The following is a 23,648-nucleotide window of genomic DNA, read 5'->3' as shown; positions in this document are numbered from 1 at the left end:
ACACAGAGCTCTGACGATGTTTGTTGAGCCTATCACTGAAACGTCACTGCACCTTTGTTGTCAGATTGAGTGGCTGATGTCTGTGTTTTTATCCTGCCTGTCCTTTGATAGAAGAGTATGCAGTAGTGCAGTACAGTAATACTATGTACGGTATGCAGTGCTTTTGAACACTGTTTTTCATCCCAGTCTTTTAACCAGCAGTAAATATTGCATATCACAGCACATCAAGCTGGAAATGTATTTCATTTTTATTTATATATGCAATGCCAAAAGAGAAGGAATAAAAGCATCTTAAACGCAGTCCATATGACTATATTTCGAGTCTTCTGAAGTCATACAATAGTTTTTTGTGAGGAACAGACTGAAATTTAAATTCTTTACTGACAATTGTAAATACACACTTTTTTTTTTTTTTTTTTATCAGTTTTGGAGCTTGACAGTTCCATTCCAGTATTTTTATGCAAATTTAGGGATAAAATTAAATAATATATATTTTAAATAAATGCAATAAATGCACAAGTGTATATATATATAACATTATACAACATGTATAAGACTGCTTGAGATTACAATGGAAAAATATTTACAGCATAAATATTAATATGTGCATCAAACAAAGTCATGTGATTGTATAATTTGCTCCAATGATTTGCTACTATTACTTCCATGAAACATCTATTCTCTCCCATTTAATAAAATATAGAACATTTGATAAAAGTGTCAGTGGCTTCATCTTCGACTTCTGGTTTTCACTTTTTTTTTTGTTTTGTTTTTGCGGGTAGTGACAATTTAGTTCACTTTAACACATTCAATGGAAACTTTGCTTTTATTTGCATGATATTCCAATTGTTTGCATAATATTAAATTTGAAACCTGGACAGAAAGCTACACAAAACATTTTTAATTGTTTTTAAAAAAGTTTTAAAGCTCTTTTGCCTGATTACCAAAATCAATTGAACATCCATTCAGGGCCACAGTTTGGGCACATAAGAGGACTTATTTGTCTTTGTAGGTGAATATGCTCACTGCCGCATGTTCATGACAGATACTTTGACAGAGGCCTCAGAACAAGAGAGGGCTTGTGCAGCTGAAGCCACCTCGCACACATTGTTTCAGGTGTTCTTTGGCAAAGCCTTATGGAAAAGGTGATGCGAGGAATAATAACTTGGTGGAGGATATGCACTCATCGGACATGCATTCTTCCCTAATATAAACTTATCAGGGATGTATTGAACCTCCCAAGATGCTACGTGTCTGGTTATCAGATCACATGAGGAACATCTGGCTGCCATTCAGCGCTGATGTGTCTTGCTGGACAGGCGCACTGAGGCCGTGAGGCAGCAGGTGTAAATTATTCCCTTTGGCCTCGACCTTGTTCCCTTTCCAGATTCTCTGCCCGCCCCATTCCAGTTCCTCTGTGCTCTGTAATCCAGCACTCCCAGGCAGGAATGTAGGGAATGTGGGCTGTGTAATGGAAATCTGCTCCACATTTCAAACAGATTAAGGTGAAAAGACATGCATTGGAGCACCAGGAGATGTTTCACACTTACTTTACAATGCTCTGATCCCGTATATGGGCTTCTTCTGCATGTCCTTCATCTTAAAAGCTTACTGTCATAGTTCACAGATTCCACAGACAGGAAATAAAGAGGTAATACTTTCGCTGTTGTACCTATAGTTCAGATAATTGCACAGCAATTCCTTTTGGTCCTTTTATACATACACAATTGAACAAAATGGTTTAAAACAAGGAAGTTTTGTGCCATTTTTGACCTGTGTGAGTTCAGAAAAACTTGTTCCCACAGAGAGTGAGTTTTCCCTGCAAAAAGATTTTAAAAAGAAACTACACCCCAAACCAATCCATTTCTCTCAAAGTGCGAAACTCACACTGCAACGATCTAATCTTTCAGAGCGTTGGTTTATTTCTTTTGTTTGCACACTGAAAAAAACTCATATCATCTTTCAGGTGCAGCATTACAGATGGAGTTGTTGACATCCTTGGTCTGAGTACAAGGCAGATATGTGAATGTCTCATTAAACTATATATATTGACATTTACATTGGAGAGTGAAGCAACACAAAGAACCACGTCCAGAACAGCTGGAGATGCTGATTTAAACTTACGTTCAGAGAGCAGATGTTGAAACTAAAAAACGTACCTTCCTCCAACAGCAAAGTCTGAGATAGCGTAATAGTAGGATTTGAGAACTTTGGGATCGTTGAAAACTTCATCTCCGAAAGTGTTTAATCTGTTCAGGCTCACTCTGATGTCTGTGGCAGTCACCCAATCCTGACAGAGAGAAAAGAACAGTTGTGTTACAAATTAGGCATTATTTAAAAAAAAAAAAAAAAAAAAAAAACATGGGAAAACAAAAGCAAGAATGTAGACAGAGAATGTCATAGATGAGTCATAGATGAGCATGTAACGATTTTGTTTCCATTTTTTCTGGAACAGATATTGGATAGATTTTAGCAGGGAAGGATTCTTCCCATCTGTTCTGTGTGCAGATGTTTAAAGAAAATAAATCCTCAGGCCTCTAATCTAAACCAAACCTGCTGGAGTCACGTTGAGGCACTGTAATGTATGCAGAAAGGCTTCATGGGAAGAGAAAAACACCAGTGTGACGTTTAGCATGTAAATGCCATTTAGAATGATGTTGCACATTATTTGCAGTTGAACTTTGCCTGCTTTGGCCACATGTTGGGAGTGCCAATCTCAGAAACCAAAGAAAACATGACTCAGACCAAAACATTAGTCCTTTCCTGAAAGATTTGCAAGCATTACCTCCAGCTTTGCTATAAACTGTGCGAGTTATTATTTTACAAGTGGGTTGACAGAATAGCACAGGGGTTTAAAGTGGAGCCAGGCAACCCTGTAACAATGCTCATCTTCAGTCCACTGCTGGAACTGAGGAGGAAACGTCCTTATGTAATTCTGACAGCTTATCCAGATATATTTTTTATCTTAGACATTGTAAACAGTCTGTGTGGTGTGGTCACAATTATGAATTTGGGACTACTGATATTAGCTTCTTGTATTTTATATGTACAATGAGCAGAATTGCAGCAAAAAGAAAAAAGTAGAGATGAGGATAGAAAGCAAAGCCGGTGTCCGAAGCAACACGCAACCCAAAGCAACGGGTTATGGCAACGACATCTATAGTCATAAGATTGTCTGATGGGAGATTCAAATAAACAGAAAATAAATGACTTTCAATTGACACATTAAATGTGCTAAACACAAGCTCGAATGTGTGTGTGATGCGCCAGAACAAACCTCATTGGTTCTCTGGCTTTATGCACGCACAATTGAGCTTCATTTCCTTTTAATGGAGGTTGGCAAACCCAGTTGAAGGCGCATACCGCCAAGGCGCCAACTACTTGGAAACATATAAAACATAAAAAGTAACACCTAATTATCAACTAATGGTAATAATGACAGATGATGAGTGAAGAAACTTGTTGTTGATCATTTCCAAAAGTCCACTAACAAACCTTCACTCATCACACGCTTCTATATTGGAGCAGGCATGACAGCCACATAAACCCTCAGAAACAGATCCATTCCTATAAAAAGAGTTCGGGGCTTTGATATTAATAGTTTTACGCCACATGAGATGTCTGATATGGAAGCATCTGGCGACAGGGCTAAAATTGTACATTTGGTTAACCTTACATTTGAAAAACAATACAAAAAAATAAAATTACAACACATGACCACACAAAGCACTTATTTGGTGATACATAATTATATTTTGACAACCATTTAAGTGAAATCATATAAATACTAATCAAGTAGACAATGATGCATACTCATTACACTAAAGAAGAGCTCCCAAAATAAAATCACAACTAGAAACATTCTGACCTCAGGCGCCATCCTACAAGAATATACTATCTATTTTAGATTCTCTTTTGTGAAGTAGAAACTATGCAGACTGACTTGGATGTTCAACATATGAAAGTGGTGAAATGAAACTGATAAAAATGTTTCAAAAAGACACAAATCAACCCAAATCAGATCCCAGTGTTCCAGCTCTTGCATGTACACACCAACACACGCACATGTACTTTTCCAGCTGTGTCTGTGTGCTGCCAAGCACAAGCAGAACGGGGTGGGAAATCTGGGGGCGTCACTAGTAACATGTTGCAACTGCTGGCTGTGCTGAGCGAGCGGGAGGCGACATACCACCTGGACATCGCACCACGGGTCTCACGAGCACACACCAACCAGACTGCCTGCCAGCTTCTATACATGAACTCAGCCATACATTATCTGCTGTCCACCCAATCCCGCTCATATCTCACACAGTTAACCTCTTCTCACTTCCCCCTAACCACAGCAGCATCTTGTTTTTCCCTGCATGACAACGAATTCCATAGTCAGCACACGGAAGGACTGACTCAGCTCTGAACGTCTGTCTCTTATTCAGCTAATTAGTCTGAAAAATGTTTTTGTGTGGTTGTGGTCTATGGAAGTATATCAAGTTCTGGTGAACTGAAAAATGTAACAGTAGTATTTCTGCCTAACAGTATTTCTGTGGCGTTCAACGGGCTGAAACATGTTGAAAACACACCGTAAACCTATTTAACAATAAAATGGATGATTTAATGAAACAACACAAAATAATGGTGGAAACTACTCAGCCACTGAAAATTGATTATTATATTTATTTATATTATTATTAAATTAAATTTATTAAGCAAGGATGCATTGAATTTATCACAATATTCAATAATACTTCTGTTTTTTTCTGCATTTTTTTAAATCAAATAAATAGTCTTAATAAGCATAACAGACTTCTTTAAAAAAATAAAAAAATAAAAAAATAAATAAAATAAAACCATGCATTAAATTAATAAATTGTTGACAAAATAATCACGATTTGAACCTAAATGTGATCAACCTTCTTAAATATACTCAATGTGGCAAGCCTACTACTATTTTACTATTACTTTATATTTTTACTATTACTTGGTAGCCTACAACTTATTTTCCAGAAAATATGGTAAGTGGAAAGTATTATTTTATTGTTATATTTTGCAAATACCAATATCTCTCACACACACAAACAGTTCTAAATTACGAGTTGTTTGTTTTAGGCAGCAGAAAGTTGCTCAATCTGAAATCTTGGAAAAGTAACTTGGCTGCAATCACACATGACTGCACAACCGCACATCTGGAAACTGAGATTTCGATTCCCACCAATAACTTTGTTATGTCTGAGACTGCGAATGATGTGATCGCTTTTGACTTCATAAGTGAGTTAGGGCGATCAAAGAGCAGCGAGCGATCAAGGGAGAGATCACAAAATGAGAGATAGAAGATTCTTTTACCTGCAGTACAGGACTGTTGTCGAAGTTATATGCGCTGGGTCGGCCCTCGAGCGTGGAAAAGGCCACGTTTCCTCCGGTGAGGGGTGAGATGTCACTGAACTCATCTGTGCACAGAGCCTGCTGCTCGTCCTCACTCGTGCGGATAAAGCCGCGGTTGGTCTTGCTGTAAGTCTTCTCGCAGGAGCCGCTGTAGTACTGGTAGGGAACCCAGGGCCCGTCCTCACTGGTGCGCTTGTAGATGGTAAAGCTCTCAGGACGGCTGGTGTGGAACTTCAGACGCACGTAGGTGATGTCGAAAGCCTTGCCTGGAAGAAGAGAGAAGGCAATATGAGGCAATGAATACTTCATTCTTTTTGTTTCATAAAACACATTGTAAACACTAAATGTAACACCATAAAGCAATGAAACTGAAATGGATGGACTTTCTAACTGAGTAGAAAGTCCTGATATTCAAATGGTAAATCCAACCAATTTAAAATAGCTGGGGTGCAGAATCAGCATGCATTGCATGGTAAAGTCACAGATAAACATATGTTGCGTATCTGATCATATATTTAGATAAACATAGAAGAGGAGATCAGTGAGACATGTTCTATAATGTACAGAGAATGCAAGGCAGATTTCACACAGATAGGCTGGCAGTAGTGTCCTCAAGCTAAAGGTAGAACGAGGTTCAGATAAAGCTGGAATGACTGGATGGATACCATTCGCTCCCTTTACTAAACAATCTGTGCTTTGGTACGGCCCACAAAAAGATAGAGCTGGATTCAAGGACTGGATAAGACACTAAATCAGCACTGCAGGTGTCAAACATACACACATCTCTGAAAGATTGCACAGAAAAATGGATCAAGGTTAAGCAGACAAGCCTGATATTGCACAAAGCTGGCATAATGCCATGCAAACATAACCTTGATCCACTGAAAATACCTCAGCGCTCCTTCCTGTCTGATAAGATCTGCAAATCCTTATCCTCAAATTTCTATTTTTCTGCTAATGTCCCCCCCCTCTAACTGCTGCAAGAATCATGGTCATAACCACTTTAGCAATTGAGAGGGACACCCTCGTTTTTAAATGATTGTGTTTACACATATTTGTTGTTGTATTATTTATTCAAAAATACAATAGAATTTAAATTTTATACATACAATGACTTGAACACAAATTCTATGATGAGCATGTTTTCAGTTTCTGAATAAAAATTTATTTTGATATTTTTTTGGTTAGTTTAGGTTGTCAGATGGTGTAACTCCCCAAAAATGTAATAACTATGAATTAATAATTTATAATATAAAAAAATACTTTAACCTTGAAAAATCCATTAAAAAATTATTTTGAAGAAAATAAAAGACACACATTCAAAATGTAAAGAAAAAATGATGGCTACAGCACATAACGCTCAGCAAGACTATTTTTTAATGTTGTGAAATATTATTACAATTTAAAATAACATTTTTCCAATTGACACATTTTTAACTTATTTTAAATAATAAATAGCAGTATTTTCAGCATCATTACTCCAGTCTTCAGCGTCACATGATCCTTCAGAAATCTGATTTCTAATATGCTGATTTGGTGCTCATTAATTGTAAACTTTGTGTGAAAATGGCATAATAAATATATTTTTTTTATATATTTTTGAATACAAAGAGTACATTTATAAAACTTTGGTACGTGTGTTTAAACTAGTCTTCCTTTTCAAGGTTTTTCACTTTTCTTTTTTGTGGACAATCATCTCTCTGCCATGACTGGAATCATTTCATCGTCAACTAGCCTAACTTTTTTCCACTCCTTAACACATAACATGCAATCAAACCTTGTCTCGTAAAATGACAAGACAAGAGCATAATCACATGCTTTTTTTTTTTTTTTTTTACAAGAAGCTTAGTTTTTTGTGCTAGTCTGGATTTCAGCAGCTTTGCGAGGTCCTCCAGCAATTATATAGAGCGTGTAAAAACATATTTTTGCATGTCTGAGCAAGCTATGGGTGTTTGGGAGAGACTGTAACCAGGGGCCAATGGAAATGGCATGGAGAGACATCATTTATTTAGTGCGAAGAAAATGACACCATCTTTCAAGCAGGGCCATGGGGGGGGACCAATGTTTGCTTTAGCAAAGAATTTGCTCTCCAAACAAATCCGCAAAAACTAGGGACAACTGTGTGTTAAGTAAATAGACTGAGAGATTGCATCAAAAAGTTTAACTACAGCTAAAGCAGGGACTGGTTTGAAGCAATGACAAAAAGACTCAGTCTCTGAGGGCATTTTGGCTGTTAACATGAAAATGAACTTGCTGACTTTTAGGAGCCTCCTGCACACAAGGTCAAAGTTCGACAGAAGTGGGAGAGATTTTTACAATAGGGCGTGGGTTTTCTGCTTTTTCGTTAGTGAATGAGCTGAAAAGGCCAAACGTAGCTCTTAAAAAAAAGCTTACAATGACTCAAAGGTGAATCAAAGAATAGCTAGCTATCATCCAAAAATTACACAAAAAAGTAGGCTAAAAACAAAACAAAAAAAAGACGAAAAAAAAATGTAAAATGGGCTTTTCTGGTACTTTTTCATCTATTTTTGAGCAGCTCTTTTCTCAGTGGACATGGATAGTGGCTACCTCATCACATTCTGCTACACAATTTCTTTCAAGTTCCACAGAAACAAAACTTAGTTTTTTCCCCCGTGGAACTCAAATTCATGATGTTCAATTTTGAGTGAACTTGCACTTGCAATAAGCACAGATACAAAAAGAAACGGTGCTTGAATGTTCAGTCTAAAATGAAAATTCAAAAACCGCTAAAACATTCTTCAAAACATCTTCATTATGTTCTACATAAGAAATAAAGTCAAATTGGTTTGGATGAAGGTGAGTAAATAACAGAATAACATTTTTTAGATAAATCGTCCCTTTAAGAGTGACCAGAAACAACAAAAGAAGAAAAAAAGAAAGAAAGTGCTGGAAAAAAAACAGTGCTGGAATCACAGCACAAGCTCTTGCAAAAGAGTGAAAATGATGACGGTCATGCTCATGAAATAAGACAATATTCCCATGCATGCACAAATTCAGACACCACAACAGTGAGTCAAAAGAATTTCAGCAACAGTTTTATCCAATAGTTGTAAATATTTCTTATGGGCCTTGCAAATTCTTCTCTATTTTTGGCAATCGGATGACTCACTCACAATCCTTATCCAGATGTTTTCAAGCAGAATTTTACTTTATTTGTCTCTTGATCATACTGTAATTCATTGGAGTTCAGGTGCACTGAAATAAAGGCTGGGAACAATTGTGGTAGTACAGAACATTGTGACCAATCAAGTCCTGCTTTGAACCCAGGAACAATCCAAGGCGTCCACATTTGACACAGCTACGCCATGGATCTGACAACAGCAGGATGACTTTTAAAACCTAATACCCAAACAAAGCAATGCTTTAAAGCTTTCGCACGCAAGTTGTGCATGCACTTCACAGACTGGTCTGGCACTGAGGCGAACAGTGCCATCATTGATGTCTCACCTCTGAAGTCTCCCCGGCATCCTCGCAAAACAAGACGAACCAAATCTGTTGGCAAAGCAGTGAAGAATCGAGCCGGCTGAGAGGGAAACAAAAAAGCCCCTTCACGTAGCCAACGCACTTCAGAAAGACAGACAAAGCACACTTGAGCACTGACTCATAGAGCTCATTGGAGCATTGCTGGAGCTCAAAGGCATGACTGAAGCAAGGGTGCACATGAAGAGGAAAGGGTCAGGCCCTGTGGGGGACGGCGCACTGGACTGTCTTTGAACTTATACTTGATGACATCTCATCTTTGTCACAAAATCTTTTGAGACTGAGAGGGTGTGATTTCAGGGTCTGCATAATGAAAGAATTAAAGTGGAGGCCTGTTTCAAACATCTGCAAACAATGTGGCAGAAAAATAATAATAATAATAAAAATGTTGTCCAATCACATTACACCACAGCAGGTGGTACACAGCAGTTATCAGAGCAAATAAAAAAGTCCTAATATGCAGACACTCTAAAAAAATGGGAACCTGATGTTCTCGTGATCGCAAAAATATTGCACATCCTATGGGCAATTAATCATTTCCTTTGGGTCAACAAAGCAGACATTACACAGACCTAAACCATCATCGGCTGCAGCTGTGGGGGAAGTAGCCACAGGTGTCTCCTGAAGCTGAGAAAAATCGCAGTGATGAGCAGAAGGAGTCTCTTTCTCAGAGTGTGCGCCAGCTGGGAGACTGCGCATACTATGGAGAACATACTAGAACATATGAAACATACAAAATATATTAGACTATACTTTAGAATATCAGAGATTTGTGGAAGTAAACTTAATTTAGTCTTTTTATTGTTTACTGTTATTGTGTGATTGCTGGTTTTATTTTATAATCCTCATGGGAAAAGTCACTTTCTCTGCTCATGAACTAAAGCTGGTGTGAAGTCAACTGATGTATTGAGGTTTACACCAGGAGTTAAAGCTTTTCACAAACTCTAATTAGGCTCATATGGAGGCAAATTGAAGGGCTCTTTTATCCCACCATTAATGGGAAATTCCTCAACTTAATCACCTATTACTGCTGCCACTGAATGCAGATATGAAGTAGACTTAAATCCAGAATGGGGTCCAAAAGTCTGTGACCCCTAGTGAACAAGGTTAATATATATATATATATATTTTTTAAATGCAATAAAACACATTTATAATGTGTAAAATGCAAGAAGTCCATGAAGAATGTTATGCATTTTGTGGCACAAGCATGACGCCAGCACTACATGGTTTTACCCAGCCCTTCAAGTTCAAGACCGCCCTGAGCAGAAGAACAAGAGGAATTCCACCATTCAATCCAGAACAATCAGGGTATTGATGATAAAAACTGTGTGGCTCCCCATTGTGAGACTGAATAGATATAGGATGGATATAACAAAACAAAAACAAAAATGATGGTGTCTGTATCCACCATCAAGATCTCTGGAAATGTCAAGCACAGCTTTATCAGTTATCAGACAGGGACCTTCCACTTCACTTCCTGTCTTTCACAATCTGTTCTCAGTCACACAGACACATGCAGTCATATATTCTTCCTTACAAAGTGTCCTAACCAGCTGTATAAAACCAGCATTGTGTAGCCCCGCCCACTGCAAAATTTAATTGGTCTAAAATCATTCTCCACAACTACAAAATATCAAATAACATCTGATTTTGTGCTTAGTATGGATAACTTGTCACAATGGGCCGAGTTAGAACCCTTTATCAGAGGGACAACACGCTTGAGGCGACCTTGGTTTATGTGCCTTGCTCAAGGTCACAATATCTCTGGTTATCAGCCTTGGGTATTGAGCCTTTACTGTAAACAGACTCATTAAGATGCAGTTTCTCTCAGTCTCATACCTTTAACCAAAACTGAGACTGTGTGACAACTTAGGACAGAAGTCGTTGAGGTGGGAGGAGGGCGAGAACTTGCTGAACTGACTGGAATGTGCTTCCGCACATAGTGACGCCAGTGTGGGGGGTCAAGCAGACCGAAAGAGAGATTGAAAAGAGAGAGGGAACATATGCAAAAAGCAAGGGGACAACACAGACTAAGAGAAAGAGGTAAAACACAGAAGATAACATCAAGAATCATGGGGGAGAGACATATTTGATGAAACTTGTCACTAACTCAAAGAATGCAAGACAGACATGTTTAAATGAGAGAATAATCTTGGTTGAGCAAAAACTGCAAACAAATGTCAAATAAAAATGCATTAAGCTGCATTAAAGAGGTCACAGCATGAGGATTTTTCCATGATCTTTTGTGATAAAAGAGGTTATTGTACTATAAAAAAACATTGTACGTTTCAGAACTCAAAATGTCATCTTCTGCTTCTGTTATCAAAAGATCATTAAAAAGTTAATTAAGGTTTGGAGAGAAAAACACTTTGCCAATTTTATAAAAGGGGAAGGGTGAAGGATGTATGCCATTAAATTTAAGGCATGTCCTCTGAAGGAGGCGAGGAAGTTTGTGAAATGCCACTGTGCGGTTCAGAGTGGCTTAACTGGTCATTATGAAAGATGAGAGAAGGGCTCAGGCAACACGCCGAGGCTTGTGTGCCAACCATAAAAACTCTTCTATTCTATTCAGTAAGATTTTTTTGAAAGAAACGGCAAGGATGCATTAAGTTGATCAAAAGAGGTTAAAAAAAGTTTGCCCTATGTTCTGTCCTTCTAAATATTTGTAAGTCCAAGCTGAATCACTTTCTTCATGTTTTAGACCTATCATAGCTTGAATTTTAAACCAGCACCACAGACAGATGTGCGCATTGTGCTCGCGGCTCCATATATCAATATTTCAGAATGAGTCCAACACTGAAAACTGAGTGAAGAAAAGCAGCAGCTGTCTAAAGACACTGCAATGAATCCACTTCAAACCAAGCGTGAGAGGACACAGTGACCTTAGTGGGGGACCGATGGAGCCTTGAGACGGAAACACATCAGCCATGAGAGAGACTCAATTCAGGAACTGTGAGTAAAAGAAAATAACAAATCAGTCAGGAGATACTCTACATCCTTGAGTTTTCACTCCCACTAGAGTTCTCAATGGCCGCTTACCAGATCCTCCCTTAAACACGGTGGCCAGACGCTGATTAGGGTGAGTGAAAAGGAAACACAAAAACTAAAACAAATATCTTTGTTAGGAATGCCTGTCTAATGAAGAAGAGGGGCTGGTTCTCAAAAAAAAACTTGTGCATGCTTGCTTGGCAAGGCGGAGAGCAAAAGATTTAGCCTTTAAAAGTGTCAAACGCATTTATTTGTGAGCTGAAGGTAAATCCAAATTTTATGGGGGAAATGACTAAACTGAAAAGACCTTTGAAATGGAGAGGCCGTCCACTAGTCTTCTTTCAAAAGGAGGCGCTGCCAAGAGGCCCGGCTCAGAAAATCACATCACAATAACATGGTCAGTCTTGTTGGTATGCAACTGTCACATGGCCCCAATTAAATCCTCTTAAAACAAACACCAAATAACCACCAATTACAAATGAAACACTAATGCACAGGTCTCATTGTGTTGAGGAGTTCTGCCCATTCACAAGTTTCAAAGGTGAGATCCAGATCTTTGCAATCAGGGATTCCATTCATTACTGACATTCCGGGGTTTGGGAGAAAAAAAAAGAAAAAAAAAGGTGGAGCGCTTTGCCAAAGGCCATGCTATGAATTCACACCTTTCAGCTAACCTTCAAGCCCTAATGGAGATTTTTGAGGTGATAAAGACCTACGACAATTGAGCTACAGCTCTGTTAAAACAAAAGAAAGATGGATCCATTCAACAAGGCAGCAAATGGAGTCTCGGGTCCCAGGCTGACTGTCTCGCGGGGGACGACAGTAATTCACAAAGCTGTTTACAGGACGGGGTAAAGCTCTGAATAAGTGGCTGCATTATCTAAACAACTCTGAAAGCTTTACTGTTGTGGGTTTACTGCTGTGTGAATGTTTTAATCGTGGCTAAATTGATTATAAGCCATTCTAAAATGTCATGTGGTGGACTGAGATTTCTCAGAGATAAATTTATGGTGCGGAAAACCATTTGCTCTGTTTGGCGTTCCCCGTGAGAACAAGGAGTTGGATTGGAGTTACACCCTGTATGTCCAGACCTGCCTCTCTTGGCATGGCTGACGGGAGGCGTTGGTCAGTTTACAACAGTCCTCTGTCATTTCTCAATAGTTGACCTTTGCACATCATTCATCTAAAAAATGAGAAATATTTGATAAAAAAAACAAAAAAAAACATTTATTTTAAATATGAGGGAAGAATAAAAATCACTAAACTTGGTTAAAACATTTATCTGTCAAAGTTATTTGGCAAAAAAAGGCAAACTACAGCTACAAGTAGCTGTAAAAAATGCATATAAAAGAAAACGCTCACAGGACAAAGCATTCATTGCAACATAATCAGTTAATACTATTTTGTTCTCTCTTGTTTTTGCACGTGTTCATAATTTCTATGTATTGCAGCCTGGGCAAAAATTATGTTCGCACAATTCGTTATCATGAATAGAACAATTGACTCCAAGCACAACCATCTATTTTCAGTTGCAACTGAAATGTAAAAAAAAAAAAAAGGTGCTCGTGAAAATGACCTAGAAAGAACCTGGATGGTCTGCAAACAAAACACAAAATACAAACATATCCAGGTTTAAAAAAAAACTATTTAATCATAGCAATGACAATTTCCACCATTTGTACTCGACCATTTCAACTATGACTAACTCAAGGTGTGCCTGTTTGCTCCAGGAGGAAGACGATCTATGTATGGGGTGAGGTAACTAAGCTTGGACCTCTCTCTGCATTCCTTCAGCACTCTTCCAAACCTCTCGAACACAGCCGGAGGTGCACGAGAGGGAGATGGAGAGAGAGAGACCCTCAGGGAACTAGAAGGATTAGGGATTGCTGTATGAGTACATGAGTGGGGGGGCTGTCCGGAGGGAAAGCCTCAGCCCAAAGCTACAGTCCAATTAAACATCCTCTCATGACCTCACTGCATTCTTCTGTGGTGGGATGAACAATAACGGCTTTGACTTTTTAAACATGTGGGCATGACAGTTTTTTCCTGTACATAATTTTTCACCATCTGCCCATCGGCCTGCTGGGAGATACATGTCGAACATCTGTTCCCGTACACACTCCCGCAAAACACTCTATCAGCCTGTACAGCGTGACCAGAGAGAATGTTCACAGTACACACTTCTTGAAATTCATTTCACAAAGGTATAAAGAATTATTTATATTATTTGAACAAAGCATACATTTAACCTTAAAAAAAATGTGGTGCTGTTGCACAATCATATGCCTAAAATAAGCACAGTTGGGATTGATCAGATTGACAGAAGAAACAAAATGCTTATTGTGTCGTTCGCCAACTTTTCAATCGTTGCGCCCTACACACAAATCAACCCAAAAGGGGAAGAAATGTTCTGTATTTTTTACAGCCTTTCACGCCTCATTTAACAGCTTTCTGTAGCACACACAACAGATATTTGAACCGATAAATTGTTTGACCTCTAGTGGAACCTTTAATCTAATCTTAAATATCAGTTAAATATCTGTTTTGTTTTGATAACTTTAACACGTGTCAATCTAACATTTATTGCTCAATCTTCTAATGAACCTTTGAGTAACTTCAAAGGCTTTAGAAAGGCCACTGCACATTAGTCATGTAAAAACATGGCTTCCCAGCAACAGTCAAGCTCAATTTAACCTGTAACCCAAGCAACACAGTTTCTGTTACTGATGCAAAATAGTTCCTACGACAGCTCATCTGGACAAAAACAGTGAGAGAACAAGATTGTGAGGAAGGAATAAAGAGAATTTACATTGAAACCAATCTACACTCAGAACTGGAACTGACCATTTTACACTATTGGTTTTACAGCGGGTAGGTGGAGTGAAGGAGGGTGGCATGCATTGCATTACAATAGAGGAATCCGAGGAATGCAGTAGAATACATAGAGACGAGCAGAGAGCCCTTTACTAAACAAATCAGAGAGCATTGAATTTGATAAGGTAAAGAAAAAAAAAAAAAAATCAGTACCCATCTGCATACTGGACAAGTGAATTTGGTGCAGTCACACTACACTTTGACAACAAGTTGACCAAGCCAGAACTTTACAACTCAGTTGATAACTAACTTTGCATGATCTTGCTTTTCCACTATTTCATTTCCATGGGGTACAAATAGACATGAATGGAGCACTAAGCGCGTGTCCACACCTTCAATCCTTATTACAGCTAGATAGCTGATATTTGAAATGTTTTAAATTATTGACATTGGCTGATAAGTTTTTCTGTTTGGCTGATAAGTGTAATAAGTAAGCAGGACTTTTATTTTGACAGTGCTGAGAACACAGTGCCTGAGTGCAGATGCACAGAAGATATACTTTTAAACAATTTTTTATTTTTGAAAATGCCCTAATAGGGTTACAAAAACAAGAAGTTGCTATCTAAAATAAAAAATCTGTTTATATTAGATTAATTTTTATCAAGATCAGTTTAAAATGTATTACTTGTTAAATTATTTCTTATTATTTTAGTAAATATTATGTAAAATAACAAGCAATTGTTATGCTTGTTATTATATTTAAATAGTGTATGTGTTATATGTTGGCTACCCTGCTCTCACATTTAAACACAAAACTTTAACAAACGATGTCTGCATGATTCATGACAGCAGGTAACCTGTTTTTTATTTTATCAAGGAAAAAAAAAATTACTGTAAAAGGTGACAGTTTACACTAATTCTTATTATATACGCTGAGAATGCAACTTGTGTAATCAAAACTCCACAGCTAGAAATGCAAACAAATGTTTAAGGCCATAATTATGTTAGGGGTTATATTGCAACTAATGTAAATGCATATTAATCAGACTAGATTAGACTGAGTAGATTAGAAAGTAAAATTTCACAACAGACTTCATAAAAGGCATTTTGCATTCCCACGATGACAATATATTTTCCACATGATCCATTCAAGTTTATGGACTTAGGAGTTACCATGTTAAAAGTTAAACCCTCATTAATTCATTCTGATAAGACCCATTTAGGCTGCCCTGAATTCATTGATCCATCTTCACCTAAACTTAAGCACCTATACAGGACCTGCTGTTTGCTTGCTCTTTAGTGAGAAGTCAACAGCATCACAGTGTTGAGCTCTGGGAGTGCTGAGCTCAGAGGGGAGTGTGAGGGTCCCCTAGGGTGGAGGAGGCAGGAAGAGGGGAGGATGAAAAACAGAAAGGAGGGTGGGAAGTAATGATTGAGTTTAATGCCTGAGGCCCCCTGACTCGTTACGGAGCAGACAGACCATGGGACCACTGGTGTGAAAATCACTTATGGCATGGTGTTGACACGAAAAGCTGTGTTGGTGTTGCTGGTGGACAACAATACCCAAACATCTTTTAGGAGGGCATCTTCTAAGGAATGAAAGGTTAAACCAAGAGTCAGACTATAAAATCAAAACATCACTACTCAAGACTTTACTTAACATCAAGGGGTTTTGAATAAAACAAATAATTTGATTACAATCAAGAGATTTTCACACCAGTTAGAAGTAACTGGCTTCACACTGTTCAAGGCAAACAGGAGAACTGAGGATGGGAAAACAAAATGAGCTTTTGAGTTTTGACAGTGATGGCCACCTAGGATCACATGGGGCTACAAATGTGTGTTTTATTGTGGGAAACCAGGGCAAACACATAGTAAAACAGGGTCAATAGGCCCACCCTGACTGCACACCCTAGAAGTCAAAAGGCACAAACAACAAACATTTGCAATCCTGCAATAGATCACATCACATCCTATATCCTGTTTTTTGCACATCAACCAATTTGGGTCTTTCATACCCCTTTTCCACCGACACGGTTCCGGTGCGTGTTCCCGGCCTTTGTCCGTTCTCAAACCGTTCTGTGCATTTCCACTGCAGAAAAGGGGGTTCCGGGCCGGAAAGATCGGTTCAACTCCGGCCCTAAAAACTTGCTTTCACGTTGAGCAATGTAATAATGTTAAACTACACTGCTCTTTACATCTAAATATATAAAACTATGCGAGAGAGCGAGAGCGAGACAGAGAGAGAGAGAGAGAGAGGAAAATCAAAGGTTTCAGTTTATATCCGAAAAAGGACAAAAGGTTCAAATATAAAAATAATTTTAACTGAAAAAAAAAAAAAATTGTAAAAGAAAAATAATTTCTGTGTGTTTTTTAACTATGATATTTGTAAGAAATTGGATGAAAAAGACATACTATGATGATGAACTATTTTAATTAAAACAGTCTATGGCAATATGAATAAATAAGTCCAAGATCAGACAATGGTTTAAGTAATTTTGCACCAACAATGCAATTACATTTGCAATAAAAATGAAGAAGGTGAAGATGAACTCAATTTTTTACTTTATTATAGTTTGTTAGTTATTTCATATTACTGCCAGCTAAAGCATTTCTGTTGGAAAATATCATGCACTATTTAAAAGTAAAATTAAAATATGAAAATTTAAAAGGGCATATTCAACAAAAGTTAATAGTCAAGTCAAGTCACCTTTATTTATACAGAGCTTTATACAAACATTCAGCTTTATTCAGTGATGCAAACAGAGTTCAATTCTGCTGTAAACCAGCTCTAAAAAGAAAATAGAGCCATTGTTCAGCTAAGGTCAGTTGAGATTCAGTTCCGTTCAATAACTGTATAAAGATCATCATATGATTTCTATTCAACTATAAAGCAGCTCTATAGAAAACGGTGGTGTCATCGTCCAGCTCAGTTCAGTTCTCATTCAGTAGTGTCAGTAAAGTCAAATCAATAATATTGCGTGCTACAACTATAGCTACAATAAAAATGTGTATAAATCTATTATCTTTATCGTTTGGGAAATGCCGACTTTACTTACAAGCATTGCTTTAATTAGAATTTAACCATTAATCATTGCAGAGTATTAAGTAAAATCAAAGATGTGGTTTACTTTGAATATTACTGCATGAAACCAAAAGCTGTCATCACCGGTTCAAGGGGAAGCTTTAAGGCAAAGCTTCAAGGCACTGATGCGTATTAAACCACACTGCAGTGCAGATGCACGCACAGTGACACTAGCCACACATCACAGCCTCCCGCGAACCACATCAGACAGCGTTCATAGACAAGACTTTGTGGTTGACTAGTCATAACAATGGGATTTTCTTGTGCTGTAACTCCACACATGGTGGTAGCTTGTTGAGTTGTAGACAGCTGGAGAAGCTGAGCACTAACTAGTCTGGTCTTGTTCAGCCTAGTGTTAAAAATAGTAAAAGTAAGCATGCCAGTCAGATTGTGAACTCATGAAATGCAATTAAAAGGTCACCAGCAAATCACAGAATACAAACTTTTTTCTGCATATATTTTTGCTTTTTTATAACATTGATTACCACAAAATAATAATTGGCTTCTCTTTTCTTTAAAAAAAGCAGCAACAATACAGGTTATAGTAAGGCACCTACAACGAAAGTGAATGAGGTCAATCCTTAAATGTTAGAATACTTACTGTTCCAAACATATAGGCTAGCCACAAAAAAAAAAAAAATCAACAATAGGCATGTTAACATGATTTTGGTGTCAGAAAACCTCTTTTTCAGTGTAAAATTATATTGAATTTTAAAACTTTGTTTCCATGACAATGTACAAAACCCTAAAACAACCATAAAAGTAGGGCTGTCAAACGATTAATCGCGATTAATCGCATCCAAAATAAAAGTTTGTTTTTACATAATATATGTGTGTGTACGGTGTATAATTATTTTCTATATATAAATACACACACATGCATGTATATATTTAAGAAATATTTGCATGTATATACTGTGTATATATATTTATATTATATATAATTTATATTATATATAAATATTTTATATATAAATAGCACATTTTTCTTAAATATATATGCATGTGTGTGTATTTATATATAGAAAATAATTATACTCCATACACACACATATATTATGTAAACACAAACTTTTATTTTGGATGCGATTAATCGCGATTAATCGTTTGACAGCCCTACATAAAAGTTAAGACCAAAAAGCTCAAATAATGTTTTAATATTTTTATGTATTTATACAATAATGAAGTTCACATTTATGCTTTCAAATCCTCCCAAAAAATTGGCCCCATTTATTTTCATTGCAAGCGCCACATCGTAACCTTGATCTTTTTTTAAGTAGAGACTATGAAATAAATTGTAGTTGTAATCAACAATAGCATCATGCAACAAATACTTTTGATTGAGCTTAACTTGTATTGAATATTCATTTAATAGAAAAGGACGATGTGAAGGTTAAATAAGGAAATGCCTCTTCTCATTCTTTCAGGTCTGCACATGCATCCAGAAGAGTTAATGATAAACACCCATAACTTTACATTGACAAAACTATTCCACAGGATGCCTTGGCTCAACACTCACTTCACCATTCATTAACTTCAGGGCTTTAAGGCATGCGACAGCCTCGTTTCAAACCAACAAAAATCTCAAACCTTTCTAGGGGAGTTGAACTTGGGAAACGGGAGGAGGCAGTTTTAACCTATTCAAGATAATGCACGGAAAAAGCGGACACTGTTCAACTTCGGTCTGAGGTTGCATGTTTAAACACGGATGCAGGACATGCAACAGCTGCATAAACAATTACTGAAGAGCTGCCAAGCTCCTCGTTCGACCCTCCTCCTCAAATAACCATCCCTGTGCTGGGGTATACGTGATATTTTAAGGACTTTCTCAAGCAATGAAGTGAAGGGTCAAAGAAATAACAATCCATGATATTATTTACTACATCCTTTATTTAAACTTCCGACTTCTCTGGGTTACAACATCATCGGGGTCAATCAGCCAACTCTGAAAACTTGACATATTTCGGCCGTTCATTAAACAACTGTGCCTTATGGGCGTTGAGGGCCTTTTTTCCACTCAAGCTCTCAGTTTTTGATTTATCAGTCCAGTTAGTTCTTGATGAGACTAAATGCTCTGTTTTTTGGGATCCCACACTTTCTGACTAATACATTTCCATGATGCTCTTATTACTTTGTAGTCGTTTATGATGACTAGATAAGGAATTTTAATAATTGTTTTTTGTGTGATCTCTATAAACAATGTCTAGGTGAAAAAAGTATGACAAAATAATATATAATATTATATATATCCTAATTATGTAACTAAAAAAAATGGATTGACTAGAGAAATTTCAAACACCAAAAATTATAATGTGTAATTATTACTGAACTTTGTTGGAAAACTGATCATTGCAATCATGGAGTATTTAGGTACTCATGTCCATCACAGTTAAACAAGCAGAAAATAAGTCAAAAGAGCACGGTGATGAACAAGTATTCTGCGGCAAAACGAATTTTCAAAACAAACATCCTGTTTGCGTGATTAAAGCTCAAGGTCGTCATATACAACAAAAGTATGTCTGTTGAAAGGAACTTATCCAGAGCAGCTGCGGTAAAGGACTTCAGTGTAGAGTTTCAGTCTCCTGTGTGTAAAACACTCTGCGTGTCGGACACATTCCCCCTAAATTATTAGTTTATGGCTTCAACTTTTTCCTCTCTGCCTCCTTTACATCTACCATACGAGGATCATTCCTTATACAAAACAGAGTCAAATTAAACTGCAAGCATCTACATGCCTACGCAATGCATCTCTTTCCATCTTGCCACATTCACACACACATAAACACACACAGACTGTGTCTATAATTAGGAGAAAGGTCTCCCTGAGGCATTTAATAATTTCCTGTGCAACACAAATCAGACAAAGAGGAAGACACACACACACAAACCCCCCCACAAACAGTCCAGAGCACTTCCTTCAACGGTGCCTCCAGAGGTCAGGAGCCTAAACCGCTCATTCAGTCCCTTTCCCACAGCCCAGGGTTCGGCTATGGCTGGGATTGTGGTTTTATCAGGTCAGGGTTTACGGATGAGAAGGAATGAGATTATAAACCGATTCATTTTTTCTGATTATGGTAATGTGCAAAAACCCAGTACTATTGCTTTGAAAAAACTCAAGGCGAATTGGATATAACCAATATATAAGTAACCAACCAAAGTATAGGTGATAGTTCACCCAAAAATTAAATTCCTCACCATTATTACGATGCAAATGTCATACAAAACAACACTGGACCCCATTTACTTTCAATGGTCATGCAAACAAACAAACAAACAAACAAATACACACACACAAACAAAGAAACATTTTTCAAAATAGCTTCTTTTGTGTTCCACAAAAGAAAAAGTCATATAGGTTTGGAATGAACATGAGGGTAAGTAAATGACAAAATAATTTTTTTGGGTGAACTATCCCTTTAAACTTCTATAACTTTTTTTAATTTCACTTTTCATTAAAGTGGATATGTCATTTTGGGGACTGATAGCTTAGGGGTTAGGAATAAGATCAGACTATCAACATCAAAAGGCTTCAATATATTGCAGCTGACTGCCTGGGTGTGATATTAAAAACACCAGGACCATAACACCATCACTGAGTTCGTTTCCAATAGGTTCAACACTCAGCTGGCAACTTCCTGTCTGTCACCCTCAGCTGTTCCCTTAATAAAGCACAGCGCAGAGACAGCCAGCAGCAGGACCGCTGATAACAGCCATTACAAGAGCAAAAAAGATACAGCACAGAGCCAAAGGAGATAATTGCTCTTTTCAAAGGGTCTTTTCTGAGATTGATAAGAGGAAGGAGACATCTCACTATCTCTCTACTTTAATAGACAGAATCACCCATTCGCTTCTCTCATCACAGCTGTACCTGTTGGCTGCATGATTTTGAAGATTTTCATCAAAGATTTTTTTGGGAGGATAATCGTGATGTTTAGACTGAACCAGCATGTTTAGACAACAGTCAACAGAGGTTTCAGATTTTAACCAATCATATTACAGTCATTTTTCTCAGACGGCAAATTCAAGGCCAAAATTGTAACATGAGCAACTGGATTTAGACTATGTTTTGTTTAATAACAGACGAGCTTGGCTCATCCATTCTCAAATTTCCCAAAAACTGAATGTGAAAATTTACATTAAAGCTAGGCAATGTTTTTCATAAACACTTGTTGTTATACTAGTTGAAACTCTCTTCACAACATCCTGATTGCAATCAATAATAGAAGTTTTATAAAAAAATATTTTAAAAAGTACATTATATTTTCTGTGGAAGTCTCAGGACCCAAATATCCGTCCAATCATTGCATTCGGTCCGAATGCAATGATAGGATGTCGTACCTGACTGTCAACCTATGCATTTCCATACCTCCCTGCACCCTGCTCGCGCAGACATCACACGTCATCAGCGCGTTCCATGAGTCTATGCAGAGTTGTAGACAGTCAGTCACAGAGTGCCATAAACAAACAGCTGCCACCGCCTTTTACTGTTTTTCCTGAACCAAAACAACAAGCTTATGCTGCGTTTACGCCATATCATAACCGTTACAAGATGGCAAACCTTGACGTTCTGGTAAGTCAGAGCTCTCTAAGTTAGGTTTCATAATTATTGTAATGGTATGTGCTTTGAGACATGAGGTAGTTTAACGCTAACTATCATGACGCTTTGCAGACTCTGCTGTACGTGTTCATATCTTTTGGAGGAGACGTGTCTTTTGAGTTGGTCTGAAGAGATGGTAGAGTCTAATGCTTTCAAATCTAGCTTGCTCTTGCTAGCCACTCTGAAATTGCCTACCCTTTGTATGTCAAAATAACATAACTTTGAAACAGACAGACACACAGATAGACAGACAGACACACAGATGCGCTTTCTCCCATTCATTTTTCTATTTTCTATGAGTGGTCAGTCTCCTCCTCCTCCTCATACTGTCTTTGGCTGTGTGAAGGCTCAGGAGAGTATGCTAGGCATGCTAATGAGCACAAACTTGAAAATGCTGTTTGGTGCCAGGCAGAACGTCAAGCACATGCTATACTAGCAAACTCTCAGGGCAAAAAAAGAATGGAAGTCAGGTTAGATCAGTCTGCCAGGGCTAAATTTGGCCCCGAAAACTAACTGAACATAGACTGCTACAAGACAGCTGCTACGGCTAAAACTAGGCTGCAGGAATGCACAGAGAAAGTATCCAGAGTTTCAGGTACAGAAAATTGCTAAAAGGCAGGCAGATAGTGACAAGATTGGTCGTACTTTCTGTCTCAGTGCATGATTGTGCCACAACATACATGATGACAGTAATTCGTTTTTTTCAATCCGCTTCAGCAGACACATTCTTTTTAACTTAGCAATGTCTTGAATTGTAAATGACACCTCTCAGTGTCTGTCTTCTGCAAGAGACTTCCTATATCGCCAGCAGCAGAAACATACATCTGAGCCAAGATATTTTATGGTGACATCTGGGAGACAGTCAACACTGTAATATATTGTTCTCGCTCCTCATATTTTCAATGGACAATGAGGAAAAACCCTTCCAAACTGAATAGAGTAATCACATGGCCAGACATCTAACGGACAGAAGAGAAGAGCTTCAGCAGACCCTGAATGTTAATTACTAAACTTTGACGCTATCATCTGACAGCTACAAGATCCTTAACGCTACCGGTGCCTCGTCTGTGCTCAGCTTATCTGAGTACAAGATACTGACCAAAGGCCAACTGTTTCTCACACCACAACATGTCATGACTTTATTAGGAAAATGTACACTTACTTTTTTTTTTTTTTTTTTATAAAGAAATGAACACTTTCATTCAAGAAGGATGCATGCAATAAATAAAAATAAATGAATATATTAAAAACATTGACAATAATAAGACATGATTCTAGAGCACC

The 23,648-nt window shown here is 37.7% G+C and overlaps 1 protein-coding gene across 1 annotated transcript in view; it reads right to left on the bottom strand.

Moving 5' to 3' along the window:
• Positions 1-23,648, bottom strand: part of lamc1 (laminin, gamma 1) — a 53,276-nt gene that overhangs the window by 16,086 nt on the left and 13,542 nt on the right. The window contains exons 2-3 of the mRNA XM_079877374.1: positions 5,338-5,642; positions 2,160-2,290 (exon numbers count right to left, since the gene is read on the bottom strand). Coding sequence (XP_079733500.1) covers positions 2,160-2,290; positions 5,338-5,642 — 436 coding nt within the window. The remainder of the gene's footprint in view (positions 1-2,159; positions 2,291-5,337; positions 5,643-23,648) is intronic.

The sequence above is a fragment of the Squalius cephalus genome, assembly GCF_949319135.1.
Source record: "Squalius cephalus genome assembly, chromosome: 7".
In the NCBI taxonomy this organism is placed as follows: Eukaryota; Metazoa; Chordata; class Actinopteri; order Cypriniformes; family Leuciscidae; genus Squalius; species Squalius cephalus.
The sequence above is the reverse complement of the archived record's forward strand: the minus strand, read 5'-3'. Positions and strand labels throughout refer to the sequence as shown.